General features: G+C 45.0%; 1 protein-coding gene across 2 annotated transcripts in view; it reads left to right on the top strand.

The window, feature by feature from the left end:
• Positions 1–27,914, top strand: part of ADCY9 (adenylate cyclase 9) — an 83,557-nt gene that overhangs the window by 26,605 nt on the left and 29,038 nt on the right. Inside the window, exons 2-3 of one of the 2 annotated variants that reach the window (XM_059862175.1) lie at positions 19,133–19,305; positions 24,535–24,639. In XM_059862175.1, the coding sequence (XP_059718158.1) occupies positions 19,133–19,305; positions 24,535–24,639 (278 nt within the window). The remainder of the gene's footprint in view (positions 1–19,132; positions 19,306–24,534; positions 24,640–27,914) is intronic. The other variant, XM_059862176.1, reaches the window with a different exon arrangement.

Genomic DNA, 27,914 nt, shown 5'->3' on the forward strand with positions numbered 1-27,914 from the left:
TGGAAGCTTTATGTGACTTCACTGTTTGCATTTTCTCCTTCCTTTTTTTTTTTTTTTCCTGCCCTTGTTCTCTAGAATTTTGCAGGTTTCTAAAGGAAGCCAATTCAAACATAATAATTAATTTGCTCAACCAAAAAAAAAAAAAAAAAAGAAAAAAGGAAAAAAAAGCTATGATGTATAGCACTGGTGGGAAGTTTCCAGAGGCACGTATGGAGAGTGGGAATGAGAGCCACTTTTCATTAAATTGTGCTTTGGCCTCTCCTCCAGCCTGGAAATGTGGAGTGAAACACTTGATGAGAGCTCTGTGTTCTCCTGAGCTGGGAGGTGGGTGGTGGCTCTGTGAGTACTCTCTGCCTCCTGTGCAGGAGGGATCAAATCTGCATGGCAGAGCCAGAGCTGGCAGAGCTGTTCCCAGATTTATTTTTTTTAATTCAATATGCTGCATATTTTTTATTCATTATATTAACTCAGAAGAGCTGTTGAGAGTGTGCAAGCTAAGGACTTGTTAGATGATGAGAGAAAAAAAAAATTAGTGTATTTGGCAGAAGTGAGGTGTTGGAGATAATTTAGGTTTTGAGTATCCAGGAGGTGGCTGAAGCTGCTGCTGGCAGAGGTGAAGCAGACTTTAAACTGCTCATCTCTTTTCCAAGCTCTCTCCTCCTGGAATAACTATTGATTCCCCTTGCATTTCAACATTAGCACCTCACAGTATCACTACTGCTGTCCTGCTTTAAATTTAAATGAGAGGGAGGGATAAAAATAACTCCTTTGGCATTTCACATGGATACTTTTCAGCTGTAACCTTCATGCTTTGAGTCAGGTGAACCAGTTCACCTCTGGAGTCTTTCTCCTTTCAACAACAGGACCTGAAAATTGGATTTCCCACTGTGACTCAGGAGGTCTTGCCCCACACAGGCATCTCACTGATGGTGCATAAACGCAATCCCAGGAGTGTGGGCAGGGTTTTCCAAGGCCACGTGAGGTTACGGTGGAAATTCCTCAGAACAGAGAGGGAATTTCTAATTTTGAACCTACTTGTTGTTTCTGAAGAAACAGCAGTAAGAATGTTCAAGGGAAAATGTTGAAAATGTTGAAATCTCAACTGAAAGGAATTCGTATTTACCTGAATTCAAAAAATTCACCTAATATGACCTTTCTCTGGGAAAATTAGAGCATGAAATGGAATTTTAAAGTCGAGTATGACAAAAACCTGGAAAACTTCTACCTGCCCGTGTGTTCTGCTGCATGTAAACATGGAGTGACAGTGTAAACCAGAGGGGCACAGAGCAGATCTTGGAGGCAAATCTGACTTTTCCTGTGGTTTTCTGTGTGGCAGCCATTTGATTTCCATTTGCATCATACAGGCAGGCTGTTGAGGGACCTCTGAAGGTGCCAAACTCGGGCTCAGCAGAGGTTTGGAGCTGGGTTTTAGGCATCTCTCCCACTGTGACTTGTCCTCATCACATCCTGTCCTGGTGCTGTGCTTCTCTGTGGAGAGCCTGGCTCTCCTCCTGCCCTGTTAGGTGGTTGTAGCTTTCTCCTCTCAGAGCTCCCAAAGCCCAGCTTTGTCCTTACACACCAAGTGCCTCAAACCCCTGATCATGGTGAGGTCCCCCTCTGGTGTCACCCTCTCTGGTGTCACCAGCTGCATCCCTGGGGAGCCCAGAAGTGGAGGTGGTTTCCCAAGTGCTGTTTTGGGTGCTCACTGGGGTGCTCTCAGGGCTGAGGTCTCTCTGAAGAGCAGCCTGGTCTGTTCACTGCTCCCAGCTTGGCATTGTGTTCTGTCCCCCCCCAGTCTGGTATTGGCTGTGAACTCAGTGACATGAAGTTGTCATCTTAGACTGAGATCTGCAAACTGAACTCTCATTCTGTGTGGCAAGGAGCCAGAACAAACCTGTGTGCAGCACTTGGTGACAAAAACTCCATTTGAGAGACCCCAGTATTTCACCTCATCAACTTCAAGCAAACAGACCTTTGTAAATCACAGCAGAAAGAGAAGGGGAAGTGCCAAACCTTGCTCTCAGATCTTTCTCTCAGGCTGACACAGCCACAAGGAGAGAGGATCCCTTTCTCCACAGCCACTGAGGCTCATCTGTGTGGAGGCAAACAGTGGGAGAGGCAGAGAGAGAAAATCAGCCTCATTCCTGCAGATTGCACTGAGGATTTTAGCTGCTCTGGGAGGACTTGTGCTCTTCCTCAGCATAGGTTTTGGTTTATCCCCTCTTTTTTAGGAGAAACATTTCAAAATGTAATTACAAGATGGAGTCCATCTCTTCTCATTGGGGTGAAACAGAGGGAGTAAAAACACGGAGATATGGAGGTGCACAGATGATCCATCTGATCACACACAGAAGCAGAGGGAGGGAGGGAAAGGAGCATCTTTTGTTTTCCTTTCCAGCCAGGGGTTCCTGTGGCAGCCCCAGCTGCAGGCACAGCAGGGATGTGTGTGCTCAGCTGGGCACATCCCTGGGTGCACCAGGAGATACCAGCCATCAGGAGGGTCCAGGAGCAGCACAGCTTTTGCACCAAAATAACACCTTCAGGATGCAGTGAGCACAGCTACATTTTATTTTTAATTGTCTTTTTTTACCCTCAGGCTTTTGTGCTTGCTGGTTTGCCTGGGAGAGAAAGTGCAGCTTCCCTGGATGCATGCACAGTCCAGGTCCAGCAGGAAAGATAAATGCTTTGCTTGTGCTGTGGTGCTAATGGGAGAGCAGACTTCAAATAATCAGTTTTCCTCTAAAGTAAACAACTTCTCTGCTTCTGACAGAAAAGATGAAAGGCACACCTCCTTTTAAAACCAGACCTTGCTCCTTAACACTGTGGCAGCTTTATAAATAAAAAAAGAAAATTAAAACTACTGTATAGGCTTGGTATGAGAAATTCTTTCTAGGAAATACTGTATGAATTCCATATTCTGTATATTCCCTGTATGCTGCCAAGAGGACACCCAGCTGTTGTGTAGCACCTTGGGTGGATGGCTGTGACTTAGTGGAGCCCTCCAGTAACTATTAGAAAAATATTTCCTTTCTCACTTTTAAGTTCATACAGTTCCATTCCAGTTCCCCAAGCAAAGTCTTGCATGAGATTCCAGTGGCATGGATCAATGAGATATTGAAATGTCCTTTCTTGGACTAGGAAGCTAACTGGAAAAAAAAATAAAATTATGGATTTAGCACAAAAAACCCAAAGGTATAGGTTGGGTTTTGCCCTCTGTAGGAAGATAATGCTCTTCGTTTTGAAGCTTCATTTTCCTGAGAGCCATGAATAGAGGTTTCCAGCCTAGGGAAGTGTCCCAAGTGGAACAAACCCCATTGTATTAGCAATGTGTATTTCCATGTTTCTGTGTATCATAATATACTTATTAATCTGATTTTCTTGGTGTTTCTGAGATACTCTGTGATGATGCTTTTTAAGGGAGAAAAATCTCCTGCTTATGGTACCCACAGCACTAACATGGCTTCCTTTATATTAAAAACCTATTTTTACAATGTATTTCTTCCCTTATTGAAAAGTGTTAAAATTAAACAAGTTTGTTAACAAAGCTTTTTAGACTTAATCATTTAGGAAGGTAGCTTTTATTTTGAAATCAAATTCATCTATGATTTATCTGTTGGTGATTAAGGAAGGAAAGTGTGCAAGAGCAACAGGACAGGTGAAATGAAGTCAGAAATCCACTCAGGAGGGCAAAATGTCCATAAAGAGCAGAGATCTCACTGTACACACAGTGATGTGAAAACTTAGACTGGATTTTGGTGTTGGTGCCAAGGAGTAGATGTCCTGACCAAGCTCAGAGCTCACCTGTAAATCATGCACTCTGTATAAACCATTCTGTGGTATCAGTGTCTTTAATTTCAGATTTCCTTGAGGGAAGACATTGTAAATCAAATGGTGATTTTAGCACTGTGATTTTTTTTCTGCTTTTTTGCTTTGCACCTCTGAGGTGTGCAGCTGCCTTGCTGTACTCTAGATAAGCTGTTGCTTCTATGCTGATTATCTCAGGGTCATGCTGAAAAATGTCAAAAGTTGGTTATAAAATCCTCCCTTTACATAAAATAGTTTACACAAGTGTGAGGGTAACAAAAAGCATATTCTGTTTCTCATTCAAACAAGTTGTCTCAAATACTTTAGAAAAAAAAAAGGAATTGCTTGTTATCAGATTAAAAAACCCACACTTTTCAAGATGAGTAAGCTAAAACCACTGTGACTCATCGTGTTTCTGAGAAACCTTGATCCCTAACCTCAGGGAAAGAGTAATCCCACAAAACACTTCATTCTTCATTGAGGAATTTTGTTTTTGAATGCTTAAATCTTCAAATAAGCCATGAAAGACTTCATTAGGCAAGTGATTCTGTGGAAGTACAAAGGGATTGGGCTATGAAGTTGTCTCTTCCAATTCTAACAGAGTTGTGGCAGCAAATGGCAGCAGCATCAGAGAGGCAAATACAGAGGTTAGGGAAATATTCAGTCTTTGTTGGATTTCTTTCAGTTTTTCTAAGCATAGCCAAGAGCTTTTTTTTTTTAGAGTTTGATGGGAAAGGGGATATTTTCTTTGTTTCTGTGCTTTCATTTGATCTTAATTCTTTAGGTTGTTTTTTAAAGCTGTTTCTTGCCTAAAGGCTGCAAATAAATAGGTTGTTTTTACAACAGTCTTCTGGAGAGCCATAATCTTTGCTTTCCCCAGTGTCTTCTATACCTCCAAGTGATTGAGAATAACTCCACATCCCAATGAGAAGGGATGTAAGTTACACGGGGGCAGCACAAAGCCCCAAAAATCAAGCTGGGGGGGACTGATCCCGAATTTCCATGGATCCCATAAATCCTGTTTATAGCCCTTGCAGGGCTGCTCTCTTGCTGAATGCTGAAACCCCCTTTGCAGAGACTGGAAAGAGAGACCAGACCTCTGTGATGATCTCATGGTTTAGTACTCAGCTTGAACTTCCAGGTGGAGGGTGATGCAGGAATTTGCTTGGACCACAGTAAGTTTGCATACCAGAAACTTTCTGTCAATAAACCTGCTGTCATTCAACCATAGAGAAAGCTTCCCTAAGAATAACTTTTTCCCCATTTCTTTCCAAGAAGTGAAGTATTTGGCATATCACGGAACTACTGTCTCTTACGTGAGCTTATCCACAGATTACGCAGGGTGCTTCTCTGTCTGGCATGCAAGCACAACAGAAACATGATTTGTATTGTATTTGTGGAGATTGGAGATGCCTCTTCCTAAGGGCTGGGAGATGGCTGAGTCAGTTCTCCAGTGAGATTAACTGGAGGAGATAGTGGGGCACTGTCTTTGGGTTTGGTTTTTGAGAGGAGATGAGTTTCCACAGGGAGCTATCTATTTATACCAGCTCAGAGCCCACTGATTTTTCACCCCCGTTGTTTTTGCATTCCAGACACATTCCTGCACTCCCCAGTAATAACTTTTAGCCCGAGGGTTTGAAATGTAATCAGCTAGTTATTAGCACAAAGTCTGAGAATGTTTTTGCAAAAGATGAAGAAATCAAATATGAGCCATGAGCTGATGGAGGAGCTGGTGATTGGGGTCTTGCTCTGGTATGAACTAGGCTGCCAGGACTGGTCCAAGTGCAGAGAGTAATAATGGTAGATGATTTATAGAATATTCAAACCTTGGAGAAACAGAAATGCTGATTTTACCCATGTCTGGTTTATGTCACTTGAAGGACTTCTCCTTGTTTGTCTGGTGGTGTTGGTATCTCCTTCACTCTTAAAAATAGGTTTGAGTATCAGCACTGGGCAAAGATTTGTTGCTGGGACTATGGGGGTGGACTCATTTCAAAAGAACAAGTAGAACATTTCAGTGGATGTGCATTTAGAGAATGTTTCTTTAACTGCATGTTATTTAATGTCCTTCCCACTGGATGGATTTACTGACATGATGTAACGGTGATCCAGCAAATCTGTTGGGTAGCAAGTGATGAATCTCCATATCTGTTTCTGGGTGTTCCTGTGGATACATGAAAGAATTCATTACCTATGTTACATACTATGGGCATGAATCATGTTATAATCCATCATGTTGTGTTATTTGGTGTGCTGCTACAGTGATCCAGCATTTGCAGTGAGTACACAGGACTGCAGGTTCACCTGTGGTCACCACACACGGTTTAAGGCTTGGCTTGAGATATCTGTGTGAGCTCTGATGACTCCTGACCCAGGTGTTTGGCTCCTCTGTGCTGGGAGCTTTGAGGGATGGGCTGAAACCCTCAACAACTGCTTGTGTGATAGGGAATTTGTTTTCTGTCCTTGCAGTTTTGGGGGTGGGGGGGCGTCATCACCCTTTTTGCCCATCATGTTGTTTTCCAGAAATAAGAGATACAGTGAACTCCAGTAGAAAATGTCCTGGAAGATCAAGGCCAGGTTGGAACTGGTCTAGTGAAGAAATCCCTGCTCATGCAGGAGCGTATTTGAACTAGATGGTTTTTAAGGTGCCTTCCAACCCCAACCATTCCACAATTCCTGATTCTTGGTTAGAGTTGGTGGTGCTTTCCTGACTCCTGACCCCCCTAACTCCTGAGTTAGGGGGCTTTGGCACACTTAGAGGCCAGAGCCTGAGGAGCACAAGCTGGAAACCTTCCCTGGAGGTTCAGTCAGCTGTTGGACGAGACTCTTCCAGTAAGGAGCTGGCCATGGCTTTCCCATCACGCTGCCAAGCCAAGAGCGCAGTGTCCTTTTCACCGGGTCCCAGGGCTGTCCTGCAGCCAGCCCTCACAGCAGCCCCATGGCCTTGAGGGCCTGCTCCATGTGCAGCAACACGTGATCCATCTCCAGGATGGGTTTAGTGTCATCTGGGTGGAAGGGATCCGTGCTGGGGATCCGCCCTGGCGCGCGGAGAGGAGGGGACGGCTCAAGTGTGGCCGGTCAGGACTGGAGGTTGCCTCAGTGTTGTATGCTGAGGAAATGGAAGGAATTTCAGAAACGTTTTGACTGTGTCAATAAACACAGTTCTGGCAATATTTCCTTTTTAACCTTGTTTTTGGACTTTAAAATGGTTTTTATTTTGGACAATGAATATTTGTTTACAATTTTACCTGAGGAGGGGAATAAACTGAAAAGCTGATCCTCTGCTTGGGGGAGATGCAACACTCAGTAGCTGTTCTGAAAAGAGCAGTGGCTCTGAAATTATTCTTGTTTTGAGCTAGAAATGCTGCAAATGTTCAGTGGCTGAAGCTTGCCAGTTAAAATACAGCTGTATAGTGATACATACTTAGGTGGTGGCAGCTCTTGGGAGTTTCTTCTTCACCACCTCACCAGTGTTTATATCACTGTGAGATATTGTTATTCTGAAGTGCCTCCTGCAGCAGTTTTATTTGCATTAGCTTTATTTTTCAGTACTGAATTAGTAACCATTTAAAACTGTCAACCACATGTAAACAAGTGGTGTGTAAGTTATGAATAACAACTTACCTGGAATTGCAACTGCCTGTTTGGATTGCACAAGGCTCGGCGCTGGGGGAGTTGTGAAATGACTGAATTCACTACTGCAACATTATTTCTGTTTGTCTGCCTTCTTGCAGCCAATTTGAATAAATACCCTGGTGCTCCCATGATTCCCTCTGCCAGCGATCCTGGGGGGTTATTGCTGGCTTCCCAAGTGTTGGAATATGTGTGCTCGACTCCAGCCCATGTGATGAGCAACATTTTGTTGCAGGCTCTGTCAAAACTGTGCTTGCTCACTGTATAACTTGTCAGTTCTGACCAAAGATCTTGGATGGGGGAAGAAATACCATTATTAGCTGATCTAATAATAAAATGTGTTGAACAAGCATTTGGTATAAACATTAACTCTTCAAACTGTGCTGGTGGGCTCTGATGGCAGGTGGAAAAATTCTTGTAGAGTCATGGAATGGTTTGGGTTGGAAGGGACCTTAAAGCTCGTCTTGTTCCCCAAATATGCCATGGCAGGGACACCTCCCTCTATTCCAGGTTGCTCCAAGCCCTGTCCAGCCTGGCCTTGGACACTTCCAGGGGTCCAGGGGCAGCCTCAGCCCAGGCCTCCCCACCCTCAGAGAGAGCAATTTCTTCTCAATAACCCATCTAACCCTGCCCTTCTGTGACAGTGGGAAGCCATTCCTCCTTTCCTGTTGCTCCAGGCCCTTGTCCAAAGTCTCTCTCATCTTCCTTGCAGGTTCCTTTCAGGTCCTGGAAGGCCACAGTTAGGTCACCCCAAAGGTTCTCTTCTCCAGGCAGAACAATCCCAGTTCCCCCAGGCTTTCCTCAAAGCTGAGCTGCTCCATCCCTCTGATCACCTTGGTGACCTCCTCAGGACTCACTTCCCACAGGTCCATGTCCTTCCTGTGCTGGGGACCCCAGGTGACCTTTTTCTTTGCTTGGAGCACTGATACACAGACATATACAACTTCTAAAAAAACCTATATTTTTAATGCAGGAATTATCTAAGATATGCAGACTTACTTCTTTTAATTTGATCCCTTAAGGACAAATCTTTTATGTTCTCTGAGTATGTCTAAAGGCTAATCAAGCTAATGAATTGTTGTTCAAGGTAACAGCATGGAAGGTACTTGTGTTCCCCATGCAGAGCCCACCAGCTTTGCACATGGATTTTAGCTGGTTTGGGTTTTACTTCCCTCTGAAGCCCTGGAGCACGAGGGCACTGCCAGCCTGTGGGATTGCCCTGCTCCCTAGAAAACGCTGATTAAGCATCCAGCTACCTGCATTATGCAAGAGGGAAAGAATTTGCCTGATCCTAGCCCTGTCAACACAAAGAGATTGCAGCAGTATAACAAAGCAGGCTTCTGAAGTCTTGTTTAAATTGAATCTGGATTCTATTAAAAAGTGTTAGTCCAGAGAGCCACAATAGCTCACTCGGTTACCATGGGCTGAGCAGGCTCCAGTTGCATCAGACTATTGTTTTTTACTGGAGTCCTCTCTTCCATCCTGCACGTTTGTTATTCATTAATTCTAAAATATCAATCAAAAAGACAGGTGGCATCCTCTGGTCCCAAGTGGAATTTTCCTGGGTGGGATTTTAATAAGCTTCTAACTGCTTTCACTGTGGCCTCGTCTTTTTAGTGTAAAGTGAATAATTTTCCATTCTTGAGAGCCTAGAGCTAAGAAAACTTGAACCTAGAGCCTCTCTGAGTTCTTTTCAATTCTGCCTGTGTGTAGCAGAGGCTGGTGCAGCCATCCATAGTTCCTGAGGTATGCCAGCTACTGTGTGGGAAGAAAATGTAATATATATGATGTCTTTCTGGGATGTTTGTGGCTTTGTATAATTGTCCTGTCTAGAGCAGTGGAATTTTTGTTGAGAAATCATTATCTGTTCATAGATCTCAGGTTTATAATGCTGCTGTTTAAATAAATTGTTTGAAGTCCTTGCCTTGGAGATATCTCCTGTGCCGTGTTCAGATTGCTTGTTTCCCTCCCACAGTAGTTTTAAGTTGGAAATGCTTTTTTGTTTATAATAAAAAGAAGTTTTGGAAGTGTATTCTACATATCCCAAAGGATTGCTGCACTCTTTGGGTGATGTGGAATGTCAGAACTTCCCACGTGTGCAAATTCACCAGGGAAACGTAGACAGATCCTGCCCAAAAGCTTGGGTTGCAGAGGCCATGCAGAAAGCTGTTCCCAAAGGCTTCCTCTGTCACCCTGCTGCCTCCCATGCTGCTGCCTTGCAGCCGGAATTTCAGGTAGGGACAGGGATGTGTGTAATGGATTTGTGTTACAGAAGAGCTCCAGGGCTGATCTGTGCCCTGGGTTTGCCACTGTGGAGCTGTTGGGGTTGGTTATGGCCTTGGCTGTCTGGTTTTGAGCTCTGAGCTACCTTCCTGTCAATGATGAGGGAGCAGAAAAAACTCCAAACCCACATTTGCATCCTGGACAAGAAACTGGAAGAAAAAGACTCTCTGTAATGTCTTCAAAAGACTTTACAGTGTTGTAACCTTATAATTTTCCTTGAAGCACAGAGTCCTGAGCTGCCAAAACAGGCATTGTGTGTGTCTAAAGTGTATTTACACCTGCTTTACCTCTCTGCAGCCACTCCCACAGGATGGAGCTCTCCATCCCTCAGCTCCCAGCTTGCAGTGGGTGCAGCAGGGAGCTGCACTGGGGCTGAGGCTCTTGGGCTCCATCCCTGCTGCTCCTTCTTCTGCTCTTTCACCTCTGCTCTGGCACCTCATTCCCAGTCCAGCAGTGAAATGCTGAATTCTGAACGGGCTGTATCTTTATTAGATTCAGTTTCTAATTCATTCTTATTTCTGTTTCCAGAAAAGGTATTCTGTGGGAGGAATATAATAATTTGTGAAGTGTTTGGACCCCCTGCAAGTGCCATGCCCTCGTGTGCTTGGGTGACTCGTGCCTTGGCCACCAGCATTGTTCAAACATTTCTGGTTCTTTTAGCATGCTTATTCCTTTCCAGGTGTTAAAATTAACACAGAGGGCAAAGGGATTGTCAATAAATGTGAAAAATAATGTCAATAAAATAATAGCAGATGCCTTTTCAGGCGTGGGATTGCATCATGGAATTTGTTTTCATGACCCAGGCTGCAGGAGAGTTTACAGGATGGCTGAGCAGTGTCAGTAAAAGCCAGACAGTATTTTTACCAGTTAATCCCCAACATCCTAGAGCTGGAATTAGGGCCTCTTTTTAGCTTTAAATGTAGGAACGTGATATATCTCCAGGGTTTTGTGAGGGACCCTTAGGACAGAATCTCTTCTCTGCAGCATGTTAGTAAATTTGCTGGACTTCAAGCTTTCCCTTGCCCCTGGCAAGACTGCAAAATCCCAGGCTTATCTTTCCTTAAACCTGCTTTTCTCTGCTATTAAGGTGACAAGCTGTGAGCTGTACTGAGGTGAAAAAATGAGTTAAAAACCCAGAGTCACTGCAGAGAATGGGCTCATCTGCTGTTCACTCTCAGGCTGAGGTCAGAGGCACTTGGGCACCAGCAGAGTTGGTTGAGCTGAAGGTAAATCAGGGCAGTCATAAAGCCCATTTAGGAATCAGCCTCTTTCATCTGCCAGGAGAGTTAAAAAAAAAAAGGTGTGTATGTATATATATATATTCCCGAGCCATCAGTGGCAGCTGGACCAGTGTGTTTGAGCTGCTGCATGCCTGTGCTGGGTTTGCCCAGGCCTTTTTCTGCTGTGTTTTTCCTTTGGCTTGGTTATTTTATCTCACCCAGGTGAGAAGAAGATAAAAGACACTGAACAAGGATGGATTACCAGCCTGCAACTTCCTTTCTGCAGCTTAGCTATAAATGTAAATTGTGGGTTTGGGTCCAGAGTTCCCCACTTAAAACTGGCAGATGTTGAATACCAAAATTACACATGTGTTGTTGATCAGCATTTTCCAAACCCACTGTTGTCTGTTAGAGGATCAAAAGATCAAAAATGAGTATTTTGCTAAACAAAGGAGGCATAAGGAAAGCAGCAGTTTACCATAATACAGAAGATGCCTCTGGTTTCTCTGGCTCTTTGCAGCTCTTCCTTGGAGATTATGGGGATAGGTTTGGGGCTTTGGCTTTTTTGAGTTTCTTTTGAATTTCCAGTCTGTAACGTTCTGTTTCTTATTATCATTGTTTCTGCTTTCCAGCGACCTAAGATAGCAAGTTGGCTCAGAAATTCTCTTTCTCATTTTAGCCACAGGAAATGTTGTTCCATACATTCAAAGTGCTTTTCCAGGTAGGCTGGTTTGGAATCTGAGTGGTTTGGGTTACATGCTTTCATTTGCACTGAGCTGGAAGTGGTTTCTGTGGGTTAGAGGGTGGGACTTCATTGCTTTGCAGGTTGGGGGAAATAAATTCAATTTTTTATGGAGTCATCCAATGTCCTTTTGTACAGTCCTGCAGTGTGAGTGACACAAAGCCTGCTGTATAAAAGACAGTGGTGTGATTCTGGCTTCCAGCTTTGTCACTGAAATATCTGCAGATAAAAAGCTGGAAATCTCTTAGGGCTATTTTTAGGGCTTTAAAATAGAAAAAAAAACCTCATGAATTTGTTTTTTCATGTCATTCTGCACAGCCTTCATCAGAGCAGTCAGATGCATTGTGTTTACCTTTACTGGTGCTTCCCTGACTGTTTTTCCAGAATGGATATGATGATGTGGGGTCTTTAGGGTGTATTTGATCTTGTCCCCAGTTGGGCAGGAGGAGTAGAAATAGGTAAGCATTTTATGGGGTTAGGAGAATTAACATAAAACTCTTCATTAATTGTGTGTGTGTGGGAAATAGATTTGTAGAAAATTTTTAAATCTTGACAGAAGGCTCACATAGTATGCATTTGTATGTAAACTTTGAGATAACTTTGAGGAAAGCTATAGAATAAGAGACATTGTTGAAAGAGAAATAGAACTAGAAAAAAGTTTCAAAAAATAGCCTTATGAAAAAACCAAAATTCTTTAGAGAAATAGAACTATAAAATGTACAATAATTACATATATAATACATATATAATAAATACATTACATATATAATAAATATATAAAAATAAATAATAATTCTCTAGATATACATAGTAATTAAGAAATAGTTAGCTTCTAATTGTAATGGCATGCATGATAACATCTGTATTGTCTCATCCCTCTCATGAGACTAAAAATAGAATAAAAATTTTTTAAACCCCTCTCAGTTACCCCATCTCTAAGTCAAAAAAGAACTTAATCCAACATGTGGGAAGGAATCTACTGGCTTTGGTGGCAGGGCCCAGGTTGCTGTGAGCATGAGGAGGACAAGAGGAAGGGCAGGGCAGGACAAGGGCTCCTGCTGGCCCTGCAGCCCTGGCCACTGCTGGCTCTGAGCATCAGCCCAGGTGGGAGGGAGCAGGATGGGCTCTGGGGCTGCCCCTGGGCCTGCAGGAAGGATGAGAGAGGAGGGATTGACAGAATCACACAATCACTTAGGATGATGGAGTAACCCTCCGAGGTCAGCAGGGGCTGTCTGTGAGCAGTCCCCGTGGCAGGCAGACCCTGAGTGCCATTCCAGTCATCCCTTGAAATCCCTGGGGCTGGTGACTGCACCACCTCCCTGGGTAGCCCCTTCCAATGTCTGACAACCCTTTCTCTGAAAAATTTTCCCTGATTCTCAAACTAAACCTTGGGTAGTGACAAAACAACAGCTTTTTGTTGTGGTGTAAAATCCCAGGTCCCAGTTCAGTAGATGAGAGTGTTGTGCAGGGAGGAAGGAAGGAGTTTGTGTGAACTCCCTGGCTCTGATAAAGTGAGGAGACAGTCCCCATAAATACAGATTTGGCAACTGTTGAACTTTAAGAATAAGAGAGAATATTTCCTACTGGAAATCGTCTTTAGGTTCAGCAGCAGCTTGGACCCAGAGGGTACTATAGCTCCTGGACTGCTGGTTTGTGCTGTATGATTTCTTGCATGGACATTAGGTTAGTGCCTGAAAAATTATTTGAGCTTTGATAAGGGAAAAAACCAAACCAACTAGCACAGAAAAGTGAGATGCCCAAAAAACCCAGCAATTAGAAGTAAATACATTGATGGGATTTTTTTAGTTATTATTTGCCAGTCATGTTACATTCCAGAAATCACAGTTAATCATTTATTTTACAGAGCAAGTCAGTCTAATGAAATTGTGTAGCAGCACTTTTTATTGTGTGAGGAAACCTCACCATTGGTCTGTGTTTCCTTTCCCTAGAGTGGCAGTGCCTGAATATCAGTGTTTTCACTCCCAGGCTCTGGGTCAAGAGCAAAGATGTCTTTAAAAGGCATGGAGAAAACACTTTATTGTCTTTGTAAAAAGAGAGAGCAAAAAGCTGATGGATTGCAGAGAAGCACAACCCAGAAATGAGTTATCCATCAGTTCAGAAAGGAGCTCAGACCTGAGATATGATAAAATGGTTAAAGCATGGAGATGCAAGGGAAATGTTGGAAAGTTAAACAATGAAAGAGCAGCGTTAATATGAAGCTATTTGGTCAAAGGGCTTGTAATCAATACAGTTTGGATTTTATTAACTCAATATAAGGAACATTGCTGTCTCCAGCACAGAGGGCTGTGGACTGGCAAGCATTTAATCAGAAAAGGGTGCTCACCTGTTAAACTGCCCTACTGCAGCTGAAAAGGTGAAGTGATCCTTGGAGGGAGGAACAAGGATATTTTGATTAAATGAATCTGTAAGGCTGTGACTGAAATGTTGCCATTGTTTTGTAGTGTCTCTTCAAATCAGTGCTGAGAAGGGTTTCAAAAGAATTTGAATTTCCTTACACAGAGACATGAGAAGTGTAAAAATCGTTGCTAGAGAAAGAAATTTTCCTGTGTGCTATCAGCAGAGGGGTAAAAAGTTTCAGTTCCAAACAGGTGAAGCATCAAAAATTGAAACTTGAATATTTTATCCAAGAATTTCTTATCAGCATTTGTGTTAATCCCTCATTTCCTGTAGGAAAAGACACCCTGTCCTAAACAGATGCATGGAGGGATGTCCTCTCCTAGTGTAAAAATCAGATTAGATTGGATAACAACTTCTGACCTGAAGTAGTGAGGATAAATGAGCTGAAAGGAAGGAATAAATGACTGAATTAAGGACTTGAAGAATGAGAATATCATTCTTCTCCCTTTCCCTGTTCCTTCTGGCAAGTAACTTCCCACAAATTACCTGGGGTGCTTTTCCTCTCCAGGCACTGCTGGGGATGGGGATTCACTCCAGGGCTGCTCTGGGTGTCCCTGGGGATGGCAGGAGGGAGCTGCAGCCTCTCCCTGTGCTCCTGAATCCCCTCTGCTCATGGCAGAAGGGAGCTGCAGCCTCTCCCTGGGCTCCTGAATGCCCTCTGCTCATGGCAGGAGGGAGCTGCAGCCTCTGCCTGTGCTCCTGAATCCCCTCTGCTCATGGCAGGAGGGAGCTGCAGCCTCTCCCTGTGCTCTTGAATCCCCTCTGCTCATGGCAGGAGGGAGCTGCAGCCTCTCCCTGTGCTCCTGAATCCCCTCTGCTCATGGCAGGAGGGAGCTGCAGCCTCTCCCTGTGCTCCTGAATCCCCTCTGCTCGTGGCAGGAGGGAGCTGCAGCCTCTCCCTGGGCTCCTGAATGCCCTCTGCTCATGGCAGGAGGGAGCTGCAGCCTCTCCCTGGGCTCCTGAATCCCCTCTGCTCATGGCAGGAGGGAGCTGCAGCCTCTCCCTGTGCTCCTGAATCCCCTCTGCTCATGGCAGGAGGGAGCTGCAGCCTCTCCCTGGGCTCCTGAATCCCCTCTGCTCTTGTCCAGGAGGGAGCTGCAGCCTCTCCCTGGGCTCCTGAATCCCCTCTGCTCATGGCAGGAGGGAGCTGCAGCCTCTCCCTGGGCTCCTGAATCCCCTCTGCTCTTGTCCAGGAGGGAGCTGCAGCCTCTCCCTGTGCTCCTGAATCCCCTCTGCTCGTGGCAGGAGGGAGCTGCAGCCTCTCCCTGTGCTCTTGAATCCCCTCTGCTCATGGCAGGAGGGAGCTGCAGCCTCTCCCTGTGCTCCTGAATCCCCTCTGCTCATGGCAGGAGGGAGCTGCAGCCTCTCCCTGTGCTCCTGAATCCCCTCTGCTCATGGCAGGAGGGAGCTGCAGCCTCTCCCTGGGCTCCTGAATCCCCTCTGCTCACAGCCATTGGCTTTTCTCATGCCACCACAACCTGGGGGAAGCCTGTGATGTTTATACACAGCCTTATTTATTATAACTCCTGTTTATTTTTGTGCAGACGGAAAAGAATTTGTGTGTGAGCACATGCATATGATTTTTTTGTTGTTATTAGGAGTGGTTTTTAGTGGTTGGGGTGGGTTTTCTGTTTTTATAAGCTCAGAGAAATGCCAGGGATCAAAGAAAGGCAATCTGAAGGAAGGAGCCAAGTAGAGAGACTCACTAATGCTTCTAAAATTCCACAGTAGTAGGAATAAGAAAGCCACAGTCGTTCTATGAAGATCTCATCTGTTATTATTTTGTCAAAAATACACTTTGCAAACACTGCCATGTCAATATTCAAAGTAGATGACTTCAAGCAATGAGTGTTTTGGCTCAGTGTGCAGGAGCTGTTATTCTTTATAATGCTTACAGGATCTCAGACCTTGAAGAGCAGTGAAAGGAATGGTTTGTGTTCCTCAGAGAAACACGAGAGAGCTCGTTTTTTTCCCAGAGCAGAAAATATTACCGTGTTAAGTTGGTTTATTGGGGCTGTTGTAGCCTGTTCCCTGTCTTTGCTTCCAAGAACCACCTCTGGAAAAAGCAGAATTGCAGGTTAAAGCTTGCCAGAGGACAGATTTGCTATCAGGCACTTTGAGGTTGTGCTTCAGCATTTATTTTGGATAAATTTCGGGGAAGGAAGTGAGTACAAGATTGATCTTGGCCTTTATAAATAGCACTCCAGGCACCTCATATCATTTTCTGCATTGCCATGTCTTGAGTTACTTCGTTGCGCAGCAACACAGACCAAAAATTGCATTTTCACATAAAATAGCAGCTCCTTTATTTATTCATTCCTTATTGTCATGTTACTTTATTGATTTAAACGTGCTGGTGTGGATGTTTTTCACTCCCTGCACTGCTTGTGTGGAAAATGACAGTGTTGGTTGTACTGATTCCCTGGAAATGTCAAAGGAGGAAGAACACTGTTCTCAAATGATGCATTTTAGTTACACCAGGACAGTTCTACTCAACTAATGTCCCTTTTTTCTACCAAAATATTTCAGACTCAGCCTGGGAGGTGCTTTGTGAAGTGTCACAGAGTTCCAAGGAACACTGAAGCAAATGGAGTTTTCCCATCATAAGGATTTAATAACAAACAAGTATTAGCTAGGCCACGTTAGCAAAGTTTTGTAAAGATGAAAGGTTTTTACACCTCTCCTTTTCCAAAACTTTGCAAAAATAACCTTTTTCTCCTCCTAGCTCTCCTGTTGGCTCTATACAAAGCACATGCAGGATATTGGTTTTTCTCTTTCTGTCTCAATTCAAATTACCCCTTTTGAGTAGCACTTCTTGTGCAGGGGTGTGGTGGGGCTGGGGAGCATGAGGAGGAAATAAAGAGATTTTTAGAGTCCTTGGTGCCAACAGCCAAGCATTTTAGCCACCTTTAAAGCCTGGAGGACAGGGTGGCTGCTTTGATGTGCTGTGGGCTGGTGGGGATGGAGAGGACAAGGTGGGGAGTGGGGTCAAGGAGCTGATGTTTCAGGCTGGGGCAAGACTGGATTCTGCTTTCCCAAATCCAGTTACAGTATCTGGTGTGCTGTAGCCTTTCCTCCTTTTCCTCCTTTTCTTTGGTGTGGAGCTCAAACTGGAGATAATTTTACTGCATGCAACAAGATTGACAAAATAATTTTCCTGCACGGCACAGTCAGAGATAAAAAGTGCCTTTTCAAAAGTACAATAAACAAAGAAAAGATGTTTGTGTAGGAAAAAAAATTGGAGGAATAATAGGAGTAGGGAAATTGCTCCTGTTGCTTTAAGGTAGCTTTTAAAAATAGGAGTAGTCAGTTAATGCTCCAGCCTTTACCACAGTAAACATATAATTGTGAGCTGATTGTGGTGAATTCCTCAAACAACAGCCCCCATCAGCAGAAGTCTGAAGGAGAGAGCTCGACATCTGGAAGCCAGCAGCAGTCAGATTTTATTAAGCAGCACTGCCAAATAAAATCTGAGCACTGCTATAAATGATATAAATATAAAGATTGGCTATGGTGTAACATCTCGAGATGCCAGCAAGTGTGCCTGGCTTTGGAGCTCTGGGTGAGAGCAGCAGAGCTTTCCCAGCAGCTTTGGAGCCTGAGGGAGACATGGTGGGTAGGGATGTGGCTTCCTGTGCTGCTTGTCATGTTCAGGAGCTGAAGCTACGAGTGGAATAAAGAGAGAAACTGTGAAGTTGCTCTCAGTGTGCCTGAGTTATTTTTATTGGAAAGGTTTTGGCCACGTACAGTCTGTGTTGTGTATTACAGTCCTAAAGGGAGGTTTATGGAATATGATTTTCTGTCTGTGAAGGAGGTTATGAGAGAGTGACCTTATCACAGGGAGCAGGAACCTGCCCTCTTCCTCAGGCTGCAGCTTGACACATTTATTTCCAGTGCTCACCCTGTGGATGGAGCCGATTGAATGGGTCGATGGCTGTGACAGCCCTGTCTGGCTGCACTGGGAGCCAAGCCTCAAGGTTAGGGAGGGGGTGCAGAGCTGACCCAGATGGGACCCAGCAGCCATCCCAGGAGCCTGGGGCAGGGAGGGTTTGGGGCAGCATCCCCTGGGAATGTGGCCTCTGGCACCACAGAGAAAGGAGCACTTTGCCCTCGGGCACACTGGTGCCCTCCACTCCTTTTGGGGGACGTTGGTGCCCCTCCATGCTGAGCAGGACATTGCCCATCCAGTGGCAATGAAATGATCTCCTGTGAATTCAGAAGGCTGTGATTAAGAGCTCCTTCTCAGGCTTTGTGTCTAGAAATAGCCCAGAACACCACGGCACAAAGTTCAAGGATGTCAAAGATGTGCTATGTTAAATGAAATTCCGATCTTTCATTTTTTTAACAGGTTTTTGATACAGCTCAGCTTGATACAACCTGCTATTTACCAGCCTGGCCTTTAATATTGGATCTGCTTTCCAATTATGCTTCAATTCATACACCAGTTGCAGAGGGCGTGTGTGGGTGTACGTGCGAGAGAGGGAGATTGATTTTGTTCTTTAAAAATGTGAAGTCTGCACTGACTATGAAAACCCATCAGAATTTCTAGCACTTAAATGCCATTTCCTTTCTCAATGTGCTACCAGCACTAAGTAATGTTCACGACATCTCTCTGGCAAGTGAAGGAGTACATGCTGCTTTTTCAGAAGTAGAATATTAATACAGATATCAGTGAAAACCAGGCTGCAGATCCTTTCCAGAATTAAAGAGTTAAAGTGAAAGCTCAAATTACGACTTAGAACCAAACACATAAGGTCTTAGCTGTGTTTTTCAGAAGTACATGAGTGAAAATGGAATAAAGAGAGAACACGTTGCTGTGTGTCGGAGTCACCTCTTCTGTCTGGAACAGCAGATTTGGGGAACCCTTTGTGCCACCACTTTGCACAGATCATATTTGAATCCCTGGTTGCTTTTCCCAGCCACTGCCTTTTTTGTGCGCTGTGTTCCTGAGTCTTGGCAGTGCTTTGGTAGCCCAAAGGAGTGTTCTCTCTGCCTTTCTGTAGTTCTGACTGGTCATTTCTATTTCCTGTAGGTTTAAAGACCTATCTGATCTCAGGTCAGAAGGTGAAGGAGCCCCAGTGCAGCTGTTCTCAAGCTTTGCTTCCTGGCTTGGAGTCTGCAGACGGAGCCAGGACGCCGGGAACGTCGGCAGCCGACAGCTCCAGCGACCTGACCAAGACAAGCAAACAGGTGGAAAAGCCCAAGGTGAGCTGTCCTCTCAAAGCCCAGCAGCACAGATCTCAGAGCAGGGCTGGGGAAACCTTATGGGCTTGTTTATGCACTGCTTTACATATTTACATATGTATGGATGTGTGTACATAGAGTGACAGAACAGAGTCTGAGGGAGGAAAAATTTACCAAGTCAAATGGCTCGCTCCCCACTTGGCAAACAAGCCCTGAAATAAGCTGAGCACTTCTCAAAGGTGGTTTCAAATAAATATTTCTATTTGTATTTCGGGACTGAGAGGTCAGTGATGCTTTTTCAATGGACTGGATTTTATGGGGGGGAAAGAATATGATTTGTGCAGCTACTGTAGCTTCTGGGATTTTCTGCCTTTGCTGCTTCTGCAGTTCCTCTGTCATGAAGGTCATGTACCTGTGAACCTTTCCATGAGTATTCCACAGACATCCCTGCAAAAGATAATTGAATTGTTTTTTGTGATGGAAGAAAATGCTCTGGTGGGTTGGGAGACTGGTTTATCTGCTTGCTCTAGAAACCTATATCTGGAGCTGAGGGCAATGATTTGTATGGATTCAGCTTGGAGGAATGATGACACTTTGTTATGTTCACACCTCTCACAAGATCTCTTGACAAGGAAATCTGTGAAACAATGTGTATTGCTTCAGAGCTTTGCTGTTACTCTCCATCTTCCATCTCAGAACAGATTTCCCAAACAACAGATGTCTATTCTCTCTTTTCGTTTGTGCTGAGAATTCCTTCTCCTGGGCTGCCTAAGGTGGGCACAAATGTCAGAGGCAGGGGTGGCCATCTGCAGGTCCTCTCCTTACATTTCAGTGTGGCCAGTCCTGACTGGATCTCTTCAACCCAGGTTTGAGACTCAGCTGACAGAGTTGATGTGAGGGTAATTTTCATGCTACTTCATTTTTACTGCTTCTCATTTTTTTCTGGATTAGGAGAGCATGAGTAGGGCACCTTTACCCTGCCTCTGCTCCCAGTTTTAAGATTTGAAGGAAAAGCCCTGGATTACAGGTGAGATCGGCTGGAGGCGTGACCCAAAGAGATGGTCCAAAGTGGAGTGAGCTCCTTAGAGAGCAGGCCAGGCTCTTTAACCACAGAAGGCAGCTGTAGCCATCTTTATCCCTCCCCAGAATGTGCACTGAGTGTGGTTTGACACGATCCAAGTTACTGGTGATGTGTTGCTATTCCTTTTCCTGTGTAAGAAAGAATATATTTGGCATCCTCCTGGCACCAGCTTTCCAGCTCCTTCTTGCCTTTCAGTGAAGGCAATGGCAAATAAGACAGGAAAATACATCTTAGAGCTGGGGGGAGCTGTACAGATAAACTGTGAGTGCTACCCAGGCTGTGGTCATGCAGAGGTCCAGGTGTGGCAGTGACAGAAACTCCTTCATTTCAAGCAGTGAAGGAAGAAGAGTGTGCCAAGTGGAGCAGGATTGCTGAGCTGCCAGTGTGGAGCAGAAGGGAGAGAGGAGGGATGAAGCCAAGCAGTGAAGCTGTGGCTGCTGTTCTGAGAGACAGTGAGGATGCCTTGGGAATGTCAGACAGCAGAGGAGGCTGTGACTGGGGACTGAAACTGCAGTGGAGGATGGGACTGACCCACCTGCAGCTGGGGCTGGGTAACATTGTTATGTACAAACTTGGGGTGGTACTTGTTAAAATGATCTGGGTGCAAAATGAAGTCTGTGGTTAAGGATCAGCTCTGTGTTTTCTGAAATGTGGGGTGATTTGCCTTGCACAAGGGGAGGTACAGCTGCACCACTCTTCCTGAGCAGCTGGGATGTGGTGTGGAACATGGTGCTGCCCCACTACACTTTGTGCCTGATTTTTCTGCTCTGGGACTATTGCTGGGTGTTAATTGCTATTTAGAATATCCTGAGTGGAAGGGATTCACAAGGATCATTGCAGTCCAACTCCTGGCCCTTGAGATGTTTCATCGCTGAGTCAAAGTCTGTAGAGTGCAAAAGTACCGGTGTGGCTGTGAGTGAGAGAAGGAGAAACTAAAAGAAGCTGCTCAGAAGAGCATCTCAGACAAGTGCCAGCCCAGATTCAGCTGCCTTGGCTGCCCTGTTGTGCTCCAGCTACTGCAGAGTTTGTGTCTGGAGGTGCCTGGTTTTACTCACCACCCTCAGCACTGCAGCTCTGGCCAGGGATTTCCTAAGTGGCCTCACAGCTGTGATTCCTGAGCCTGCCTTGCCCCAGGGCTCTGATGCTGCAGGGAATTCTGGATGAGCCCAGGTTTCCCTGTGACTGTGTGAGCACTGCCTTAACAACCTGTTCTGTGGCTCTAGTGGCAGCACAGCAGTGTGGAGCATCCCTGCCTCTCCCAGCACAGCCAGGTCCAGGGATTCCTGACTCCACAGCATGCTCTTGAGGGTAATGTGCACCAGCCTTCTCTCTGCTGGGGAGAAGCACAGAATCGTGGGATGGTTTGGGTTGGAAGGACCTTAAAGCCTATCTGCTTTTCCATGCCGTGGAAGGGGCACCTTCCACTATCCCAGGTTGCTCCAAGCCCCATCCAGCCTGGCCTTGGACACTTCCAGGAATCCAGGGGCAGCCACCACCTCACTGGGCAAACCTGTGCCAGTGTTTCACCACTCCCATTGTAAAAAATTTCTTCATTGTATCGAATCTAAATTTCCTCTCTTTTGCTTTAAATATATATGTATGTTAAAAACCCCCACAAGGTATGACTGCACTTGGATCAGAGATCATGCACAATTTTTGAAAAGGAGTGGGTTTCTTTTTTACAGCTTTTGGCTTTTTCGTGAGGGTTTTTTTTAAAGCCTGCAGCTTGCTGGTAGGGTCTGGAGATAATAATTTGCAAAAGAATCATGACTTACATGCCGACTGTTTTAAATACAAAGCTGTAAATGGTGTCAGTGTAGGAGGAGATGACTCCAGCTCTGCAAAAGAGACTTAAGTAGGAGAGGCAAAATTACAGGCGAGTTGAAATATTTTTATTTTAAAGGGAATAAGAGGCTATATTGGATGCAAAGGATGACTTTCACATTTTGGGCTTGAAGGGATGTTCTAGAGGACAAGATCTGTAAAGGAAAGTCAGGAGGGAGAGTGCAACAGTAATTGATCCATGAAAGGAACTGTATTTCCTCCTCTGGTGTATCTGTAGTTCATTGAACTGCAAACCTTGTTGCAGTTTGAATGTCAATAAGATGTGTTTACATTACTGAAATGGCGAACACAGAGGATAAGGACTCTGAGTAAATCTATAATAGCAGGTGGGTTTTTGAATGAAAACACTCTACCCTGCTTAAGTGGTTTTGGTATCAGTTTATTTTCCCTATCATCTTTTATGACATGCTCCACTTGACAGGGAATCATAAGCTGTTGTAAAAATGTTTTAATGATTGCTTGGTATGAAAACAGAAAGTCCTTTGCTTGTCTTAGTGTTTGCTGGAAGTGCATTAATGTTTTATTCATGGCACTGAGGTCACAGCACACGGAGCCTATGAATGCCTGCGATAGAGAAGGAAGTTAATGATGTTGACTTGAACACATGGGGAAAGTCAGAGGAACTTCTGCCTCTTCCCAAAGGTCAGGCTGCTTTTCCAAGCCCTTTGTCTTCTGGCTTCACCCTGGGAGCTGAGTGTTGGAGGTGGTCTTGCTAATTTATTAGCAGGATCAAACAGGGAGTGCTTTCTTCTTTTTTTGTTAGAGGCATTTGTTTTTTGTCACCATTACCTGACTTTTGGCATGGATAAATCTAAGTCTAACTCCTAGAGGGTTAGTTAGTAAGGCTTGGTAGCCCACTGGCAATTTTTTTTTAGGCCATCTAAATGCCTTCCATCAAGTGGCCAAGACATTTGTGATAGTCAGAGATTATTTTAAAACAAAACCATTTGAGAACCAACTCCATATTTTCTTTAGCTGTGTTGGTGTTTGTTCAGACTGCACAGGTTCAGAACTGGATGTAAATTGTTTATCTGATGGTAGGTTAGGAAACTCAGAGTAATTTCAGTGCCCAGCCTGGATTGTGTCCCTGAGGACAGGACGATCTGCTGGCTGCTGAGGAGGCTCCAGGCCCTACATGAAAGCCCTTGAGAGGCATTGATGAATGGCTAGATGTCACAGGGAGAGTGGGCTGGGAGAAACATCTGAAAAGTAAACAAGCTGGGTGTTTTCAGGTGGGACATCAAAGGTGGAAAAGGAGCATTAGGTGAAAAGTTAGTTCTGAAAAGACTTAACATGCTGGTCTCTGAAATGAGGAGTGAACCTGGAGGCAGAAGTTGTGGGTTTGGACTAGAGAGGCTTGAACATGTCCAGAACAAACAGACAGAATGGATGTTGAGTTTGTGACAAAAAATGGATGTTGAGTTTGTGACAAAAGGCTCAGGTTCTTGCTGGAAAACTTGCTGTGGTGTTTAGTAGCAGACTTTGGTGAGCCTGCTCACCCTGAACATCTCCAGAGCAAAGGAGATGCCAGGAGCTGCTCAGGGACCCTCTGAGCAGGATTGTGCCTCAACACTGCCTGCACTGGAGAAGAAAGTGAAGAACTTGGAAGATACAATTCCAGACTTAATTCCCCTAAAGAAGATTGCATTTTTACTTGAAGGAATTAGCTTGTTTTAAAAGCTCCAATGCAGCATTTAAAGTTTCTTGCAAAATGCACAACCTGAAACTGGTACAAATCCTGATAGTTTTGCTTTCCTTGTTCCCTGTGACATTTGCTGGGTGTTTGGCTCCAACAGTGTACAATAGCCTGAGCTCCCCTGTCTTAGGGCTCTGTATGGAAAAGCATTTGTCTTTATTCATTTCAGATTTGTTGCTTTCCATTTCCCTGGATTGTTCATAATGCATCATGGTGTTTCATGTTTTTTCTGGATTTTGCTGCATTTTGTGCTGTCTTCTCTCCTAATAGCATTCAGATCCCTTCACAGGCAGGTTTCACCCAGGGAAATTGCACTTCTCCTACTAAAGAGTGTTTTATTCCTCGTGGGGAAGTCCTTTGCCTGTGCACAGTGATTACAGTGTATCTGTGATCTTACACTAGTGAAGCTTTCCTGGATTAGGTTTAGCTTCAGCAAACAGCAAATCTGTGATTTATTTTTGAAATGGTGCATTCTGTTCCAGTCAAATTTTGCTCCCTGCCTCCCATTCTGTAGCTTTGTTTATCTTTGAACCGTGCTGCAAGTATACAAGTGGACTGAATTACGAATTGCATCATACTACAAGGACACCAGAACATTCCTGGCTAAAATTCTTTTGTCTCATTTCAGCCTTGCCCTTCATGTAGTACCACCCTTGCTCCCCACTGCGATGTCAGCATAGATGAAGGAGCTATCCAAAATGGTTGTCAGGATGAGCATAAAAACAGTACGAAGGTAATTGAAGTATTTCTCACTTCCCTTTTCCCCTTATTTTTCTGCTTCCCCCAGCTTTCTTATTTTTTCACCACTACTCCTTTATCTAAGCTCTTCAGCAGCAGAACTGATTCTGATTTTGATTTTTTATTTGTGTTCAAAAATTTAGCTGAGTCTCCCTGCCCCAACTTTCAAACTTTTAGTAATTTTGTGGGCTCAGCTTGATCCTGAGAAGGACCTAAAATTTGGATTCTTTAAACTATGCTGATGGTACCCAAAGAGGGAGGCCCAAGGAGCAGTCCCACACTCTCCATCCTCACACCAGCAGGCTGGGTCACCTCACCACAAGTTCTGTGTCTCGCCAGCATCTTCTGCATCACTGCTCTAAGACGAGGTCATTCCTGTTCACACGTGAAATTCACAGCTTTAAGTCACTTTGCATCCTTTCCTGACCCACAGAAACAGCCTCTTGTGTATTCCTTGTGCTGCTGCCATGCTTGTTTCCTTGCCTGCCGCTTTGATACTCTCACTGAAGCCACCTAATTCCTGTGCCATGCCGGACACTGCCTGTTTGTCATCCTGTTTGTGGCCTTTGCAGCCTCTCTGCTCTGCCTATTCCCTCTCACTCCTCCCTGAACATGAAGCTAAATGCAGACTGAGGACCAGTGCTCATTTCCTGGTTGTTATATATTCAAATAAGTATAATGTTTTCCCTCCCTGGGGAGAATCACTTCATAGACATGCTCTGAGACGGTGAGCTTGTTCTTCATGTGTGTCTTACAGCTCTTCTCACCAGTAAAGCTGATTGAAAAACTTGCCAGCATTGTTGCCAGTGCTGAGCCACTGCATTAATCTGTGTTTGTCCCTCTCTGTACTTGACATGTTGTCTCATGCTGAAACTGTAAGCTCAGAAGCAGGGCCTGCCTTACTGGGCTGTAGGGGTGTGTTACACAGCAGTTCTGTGCCAGAGTTCCAGGAAACAGCCTAAGAAAAGAATAAAATCCTGATCCCTTGAGCCCTGAGGGAGGTTGTCAGCAGGGACTTGTCTCAAACCAGCTGGAGATCTCTAAGACAGAGAACATGTGGGAGATCTGCCTGGGCTGCCAAGATGGTAGGCAGGAGATGCTTCTTCCCCAGGTGGCCTCTGCCCACATGCAGGGATCTCCAAGAACCGACTGAAGAGGGATTGATTGTCCTTAGGTGCCAACTGCCTGGTTTAAATTGCTTCCTACTGTACCTGCATTGGCTTCATGTGGATGAGTCAGCAAGTCAGCAGACCTTCCTTGGAGGAGATTTGGATGCAGAGTTGAGGAAGAGGTCTGTGATTGCACTGGAGGAATTCCAGTGGAGCCCAGATCTCACATCCTTCTTGGGTTTGGTTCGGTTTTTGCTCAGCCAAAAATGGGAGCTGTGTCATGGCTGTCAGTAAGCCTGGGATGCCTGTTCAACTGAAAGCTCAGAGAACAGCCACACATGCACAAAGTTGCTGTGGCATTTGGTTCCCAAGACTTCCTTGCAGCCTCAGCTCTCTTGGGAAGAAGAGACGTAAGCTCCCTTTGCCCATCTCTGTTCCCTTCCCACAGCCCATGCTGCCCTCAAGTCCCCTGTCTTTAGGGAATGTTCATGATGTTTAATCATATCCTTGGACTTGCAAGGCTCCCAGCAGCCTCTGGAGCTTCCTTGTCTCTTGATGAGAGGAAACTCCACACAAGCTTCCAAGTTCTCAGGGAAACCCTGCAGCCTGTTGCCTTCAGAAGTCCCAGTAACATTGGAGCTAACAACATTTAATAAATAGGGATTTTCTCCTACACAAACAGTTTCATACTCTAATCCCTGCCTGTTAAGATTAACAGAGCACAGAGAAACCTTGAGCTGACTGAAGGGAAGAATTTTCTTGGGGATTTGAGCCTTTGCCAAGGAGCTAAAGAGAAAGTCCATGCTGACCTTCTTTGAAAAAGAGAAATTTTCACTGCATTTTTCAGATGATCTTGAGGAACAGCAGGGAAAGCAGACAGTGCCTAGGAGTCCAAATCTTTTATTTGAGCTGATCATGGCAAAAACGATGAGTTCTTGGTTTCTGCTTTTCGAGTAACAAGTGGCTGGAGTGGTGAGGAAGCAGAGAAAGATTGTTTCACAGGGGAAAAAAAAAGATGGTAACTGTGACTTTCAGTTTTTCTTTAGGCCTCAGGTTGTTCTGGGAGATGCTCTAAGCAAATACAATCTTTAGCATAAGTTAAGAAAAACCAACCCACCAACCAATGAAGGCTCTTCACATAGAGCTGGTTGGTCAGTTGATTTGGTTTCCCTTTGCTAGTCCTCCTCCCCCCAGAACCAGAGGAGTTTGCCCTGGCTCTGCAGGATGCTCCATAGCCCTGCTCCCTCTGGGCAGGCTGGATAACCTGGCAGGGGTGTAGGAGGATTTGCTCAGGAGCTGCTCAGTGTCTTCTCTTAGAAAAGAGCCTGGTGACATTTTATGTGAGAAATTCTTGTGCCTCTGCCTTCCAGGAGTGTCTGTCTGTCCCCTGCTGGGGTCTGTGGCTGCAATCCCCTTTCCCTTCTGGTGATTATGGTCTGCAGCAAAGCACTGGCAGCACACCAAGGAAACCACCCCATTTCCTAGTCCTTCCTCAGCTGCTGGCCCTGTGCTGGGAACACCTACAAGCTGCCAGAACAACTGCTGTGAGGGCTAGAAGGGACCAGACTGGGACTCCTTTCGTCTCCTGGCTCCCAGCACGTGGCTCTGGGGCTCACCCGGGCTGGGGCAGCCCGCAGGGTGGGGATCCCCATCCCCCCGGGAGGGAGGAGGAAGGGAAAGCACAACCCACCTCCCTCCTGCTTTTCCTGGAGCTCCAGGGAACCATTCCAACACACCTTGTTATGCCTTTAGCTCTAGAGGTCTTGGCTGTGACAGGAGCCAAGCCCAAGGGCTTCCTGACTCATCCCTGTACAGGGTTCTCCTGCTGCCCCCTCAGTCTTGTCTCTTCCTTGGCTGTGTCTGAACCTTTCCCTTCACCTGTCTTGTGTTCATGTGCCTCCTTTGCTTCACAGGACAGATCACAAAGGAAATGGAATTGATTTTGCACGAGCAGCCAGAAAGAAGATATTTTTTAACTTTAACTAAGTTGATTTTACAATGTCGGTAGCATATTTCAGCACGTGGTTGGGGTGGTGATGATATTTATGGTATTTATTTATGGTCACTGTGGTGGCATCCAAGAATAGTCTTCTGGAGGAGCTTGTCACTTCTGTACAAGCAGGAATGGAGAAACTTCTGTCATGAGTGGGCTTCAGGATGA

The sequence above is a fragment of the Haemorhous mexicanus genome, chromosome 17, assembly GCF_027477595.1.
Source record: "Haemorhous mexicanus isolate bHaeMex1 chromosome 17, bHaeMex1.pri, whole genome shotgun sequence".
Taxonomy (NCBI): Eukaryota; Metazoa; Chordata; class Aves; order Passeriformes; family Fringillidae; genus Haemorhous; species Haemorhous mexicanus.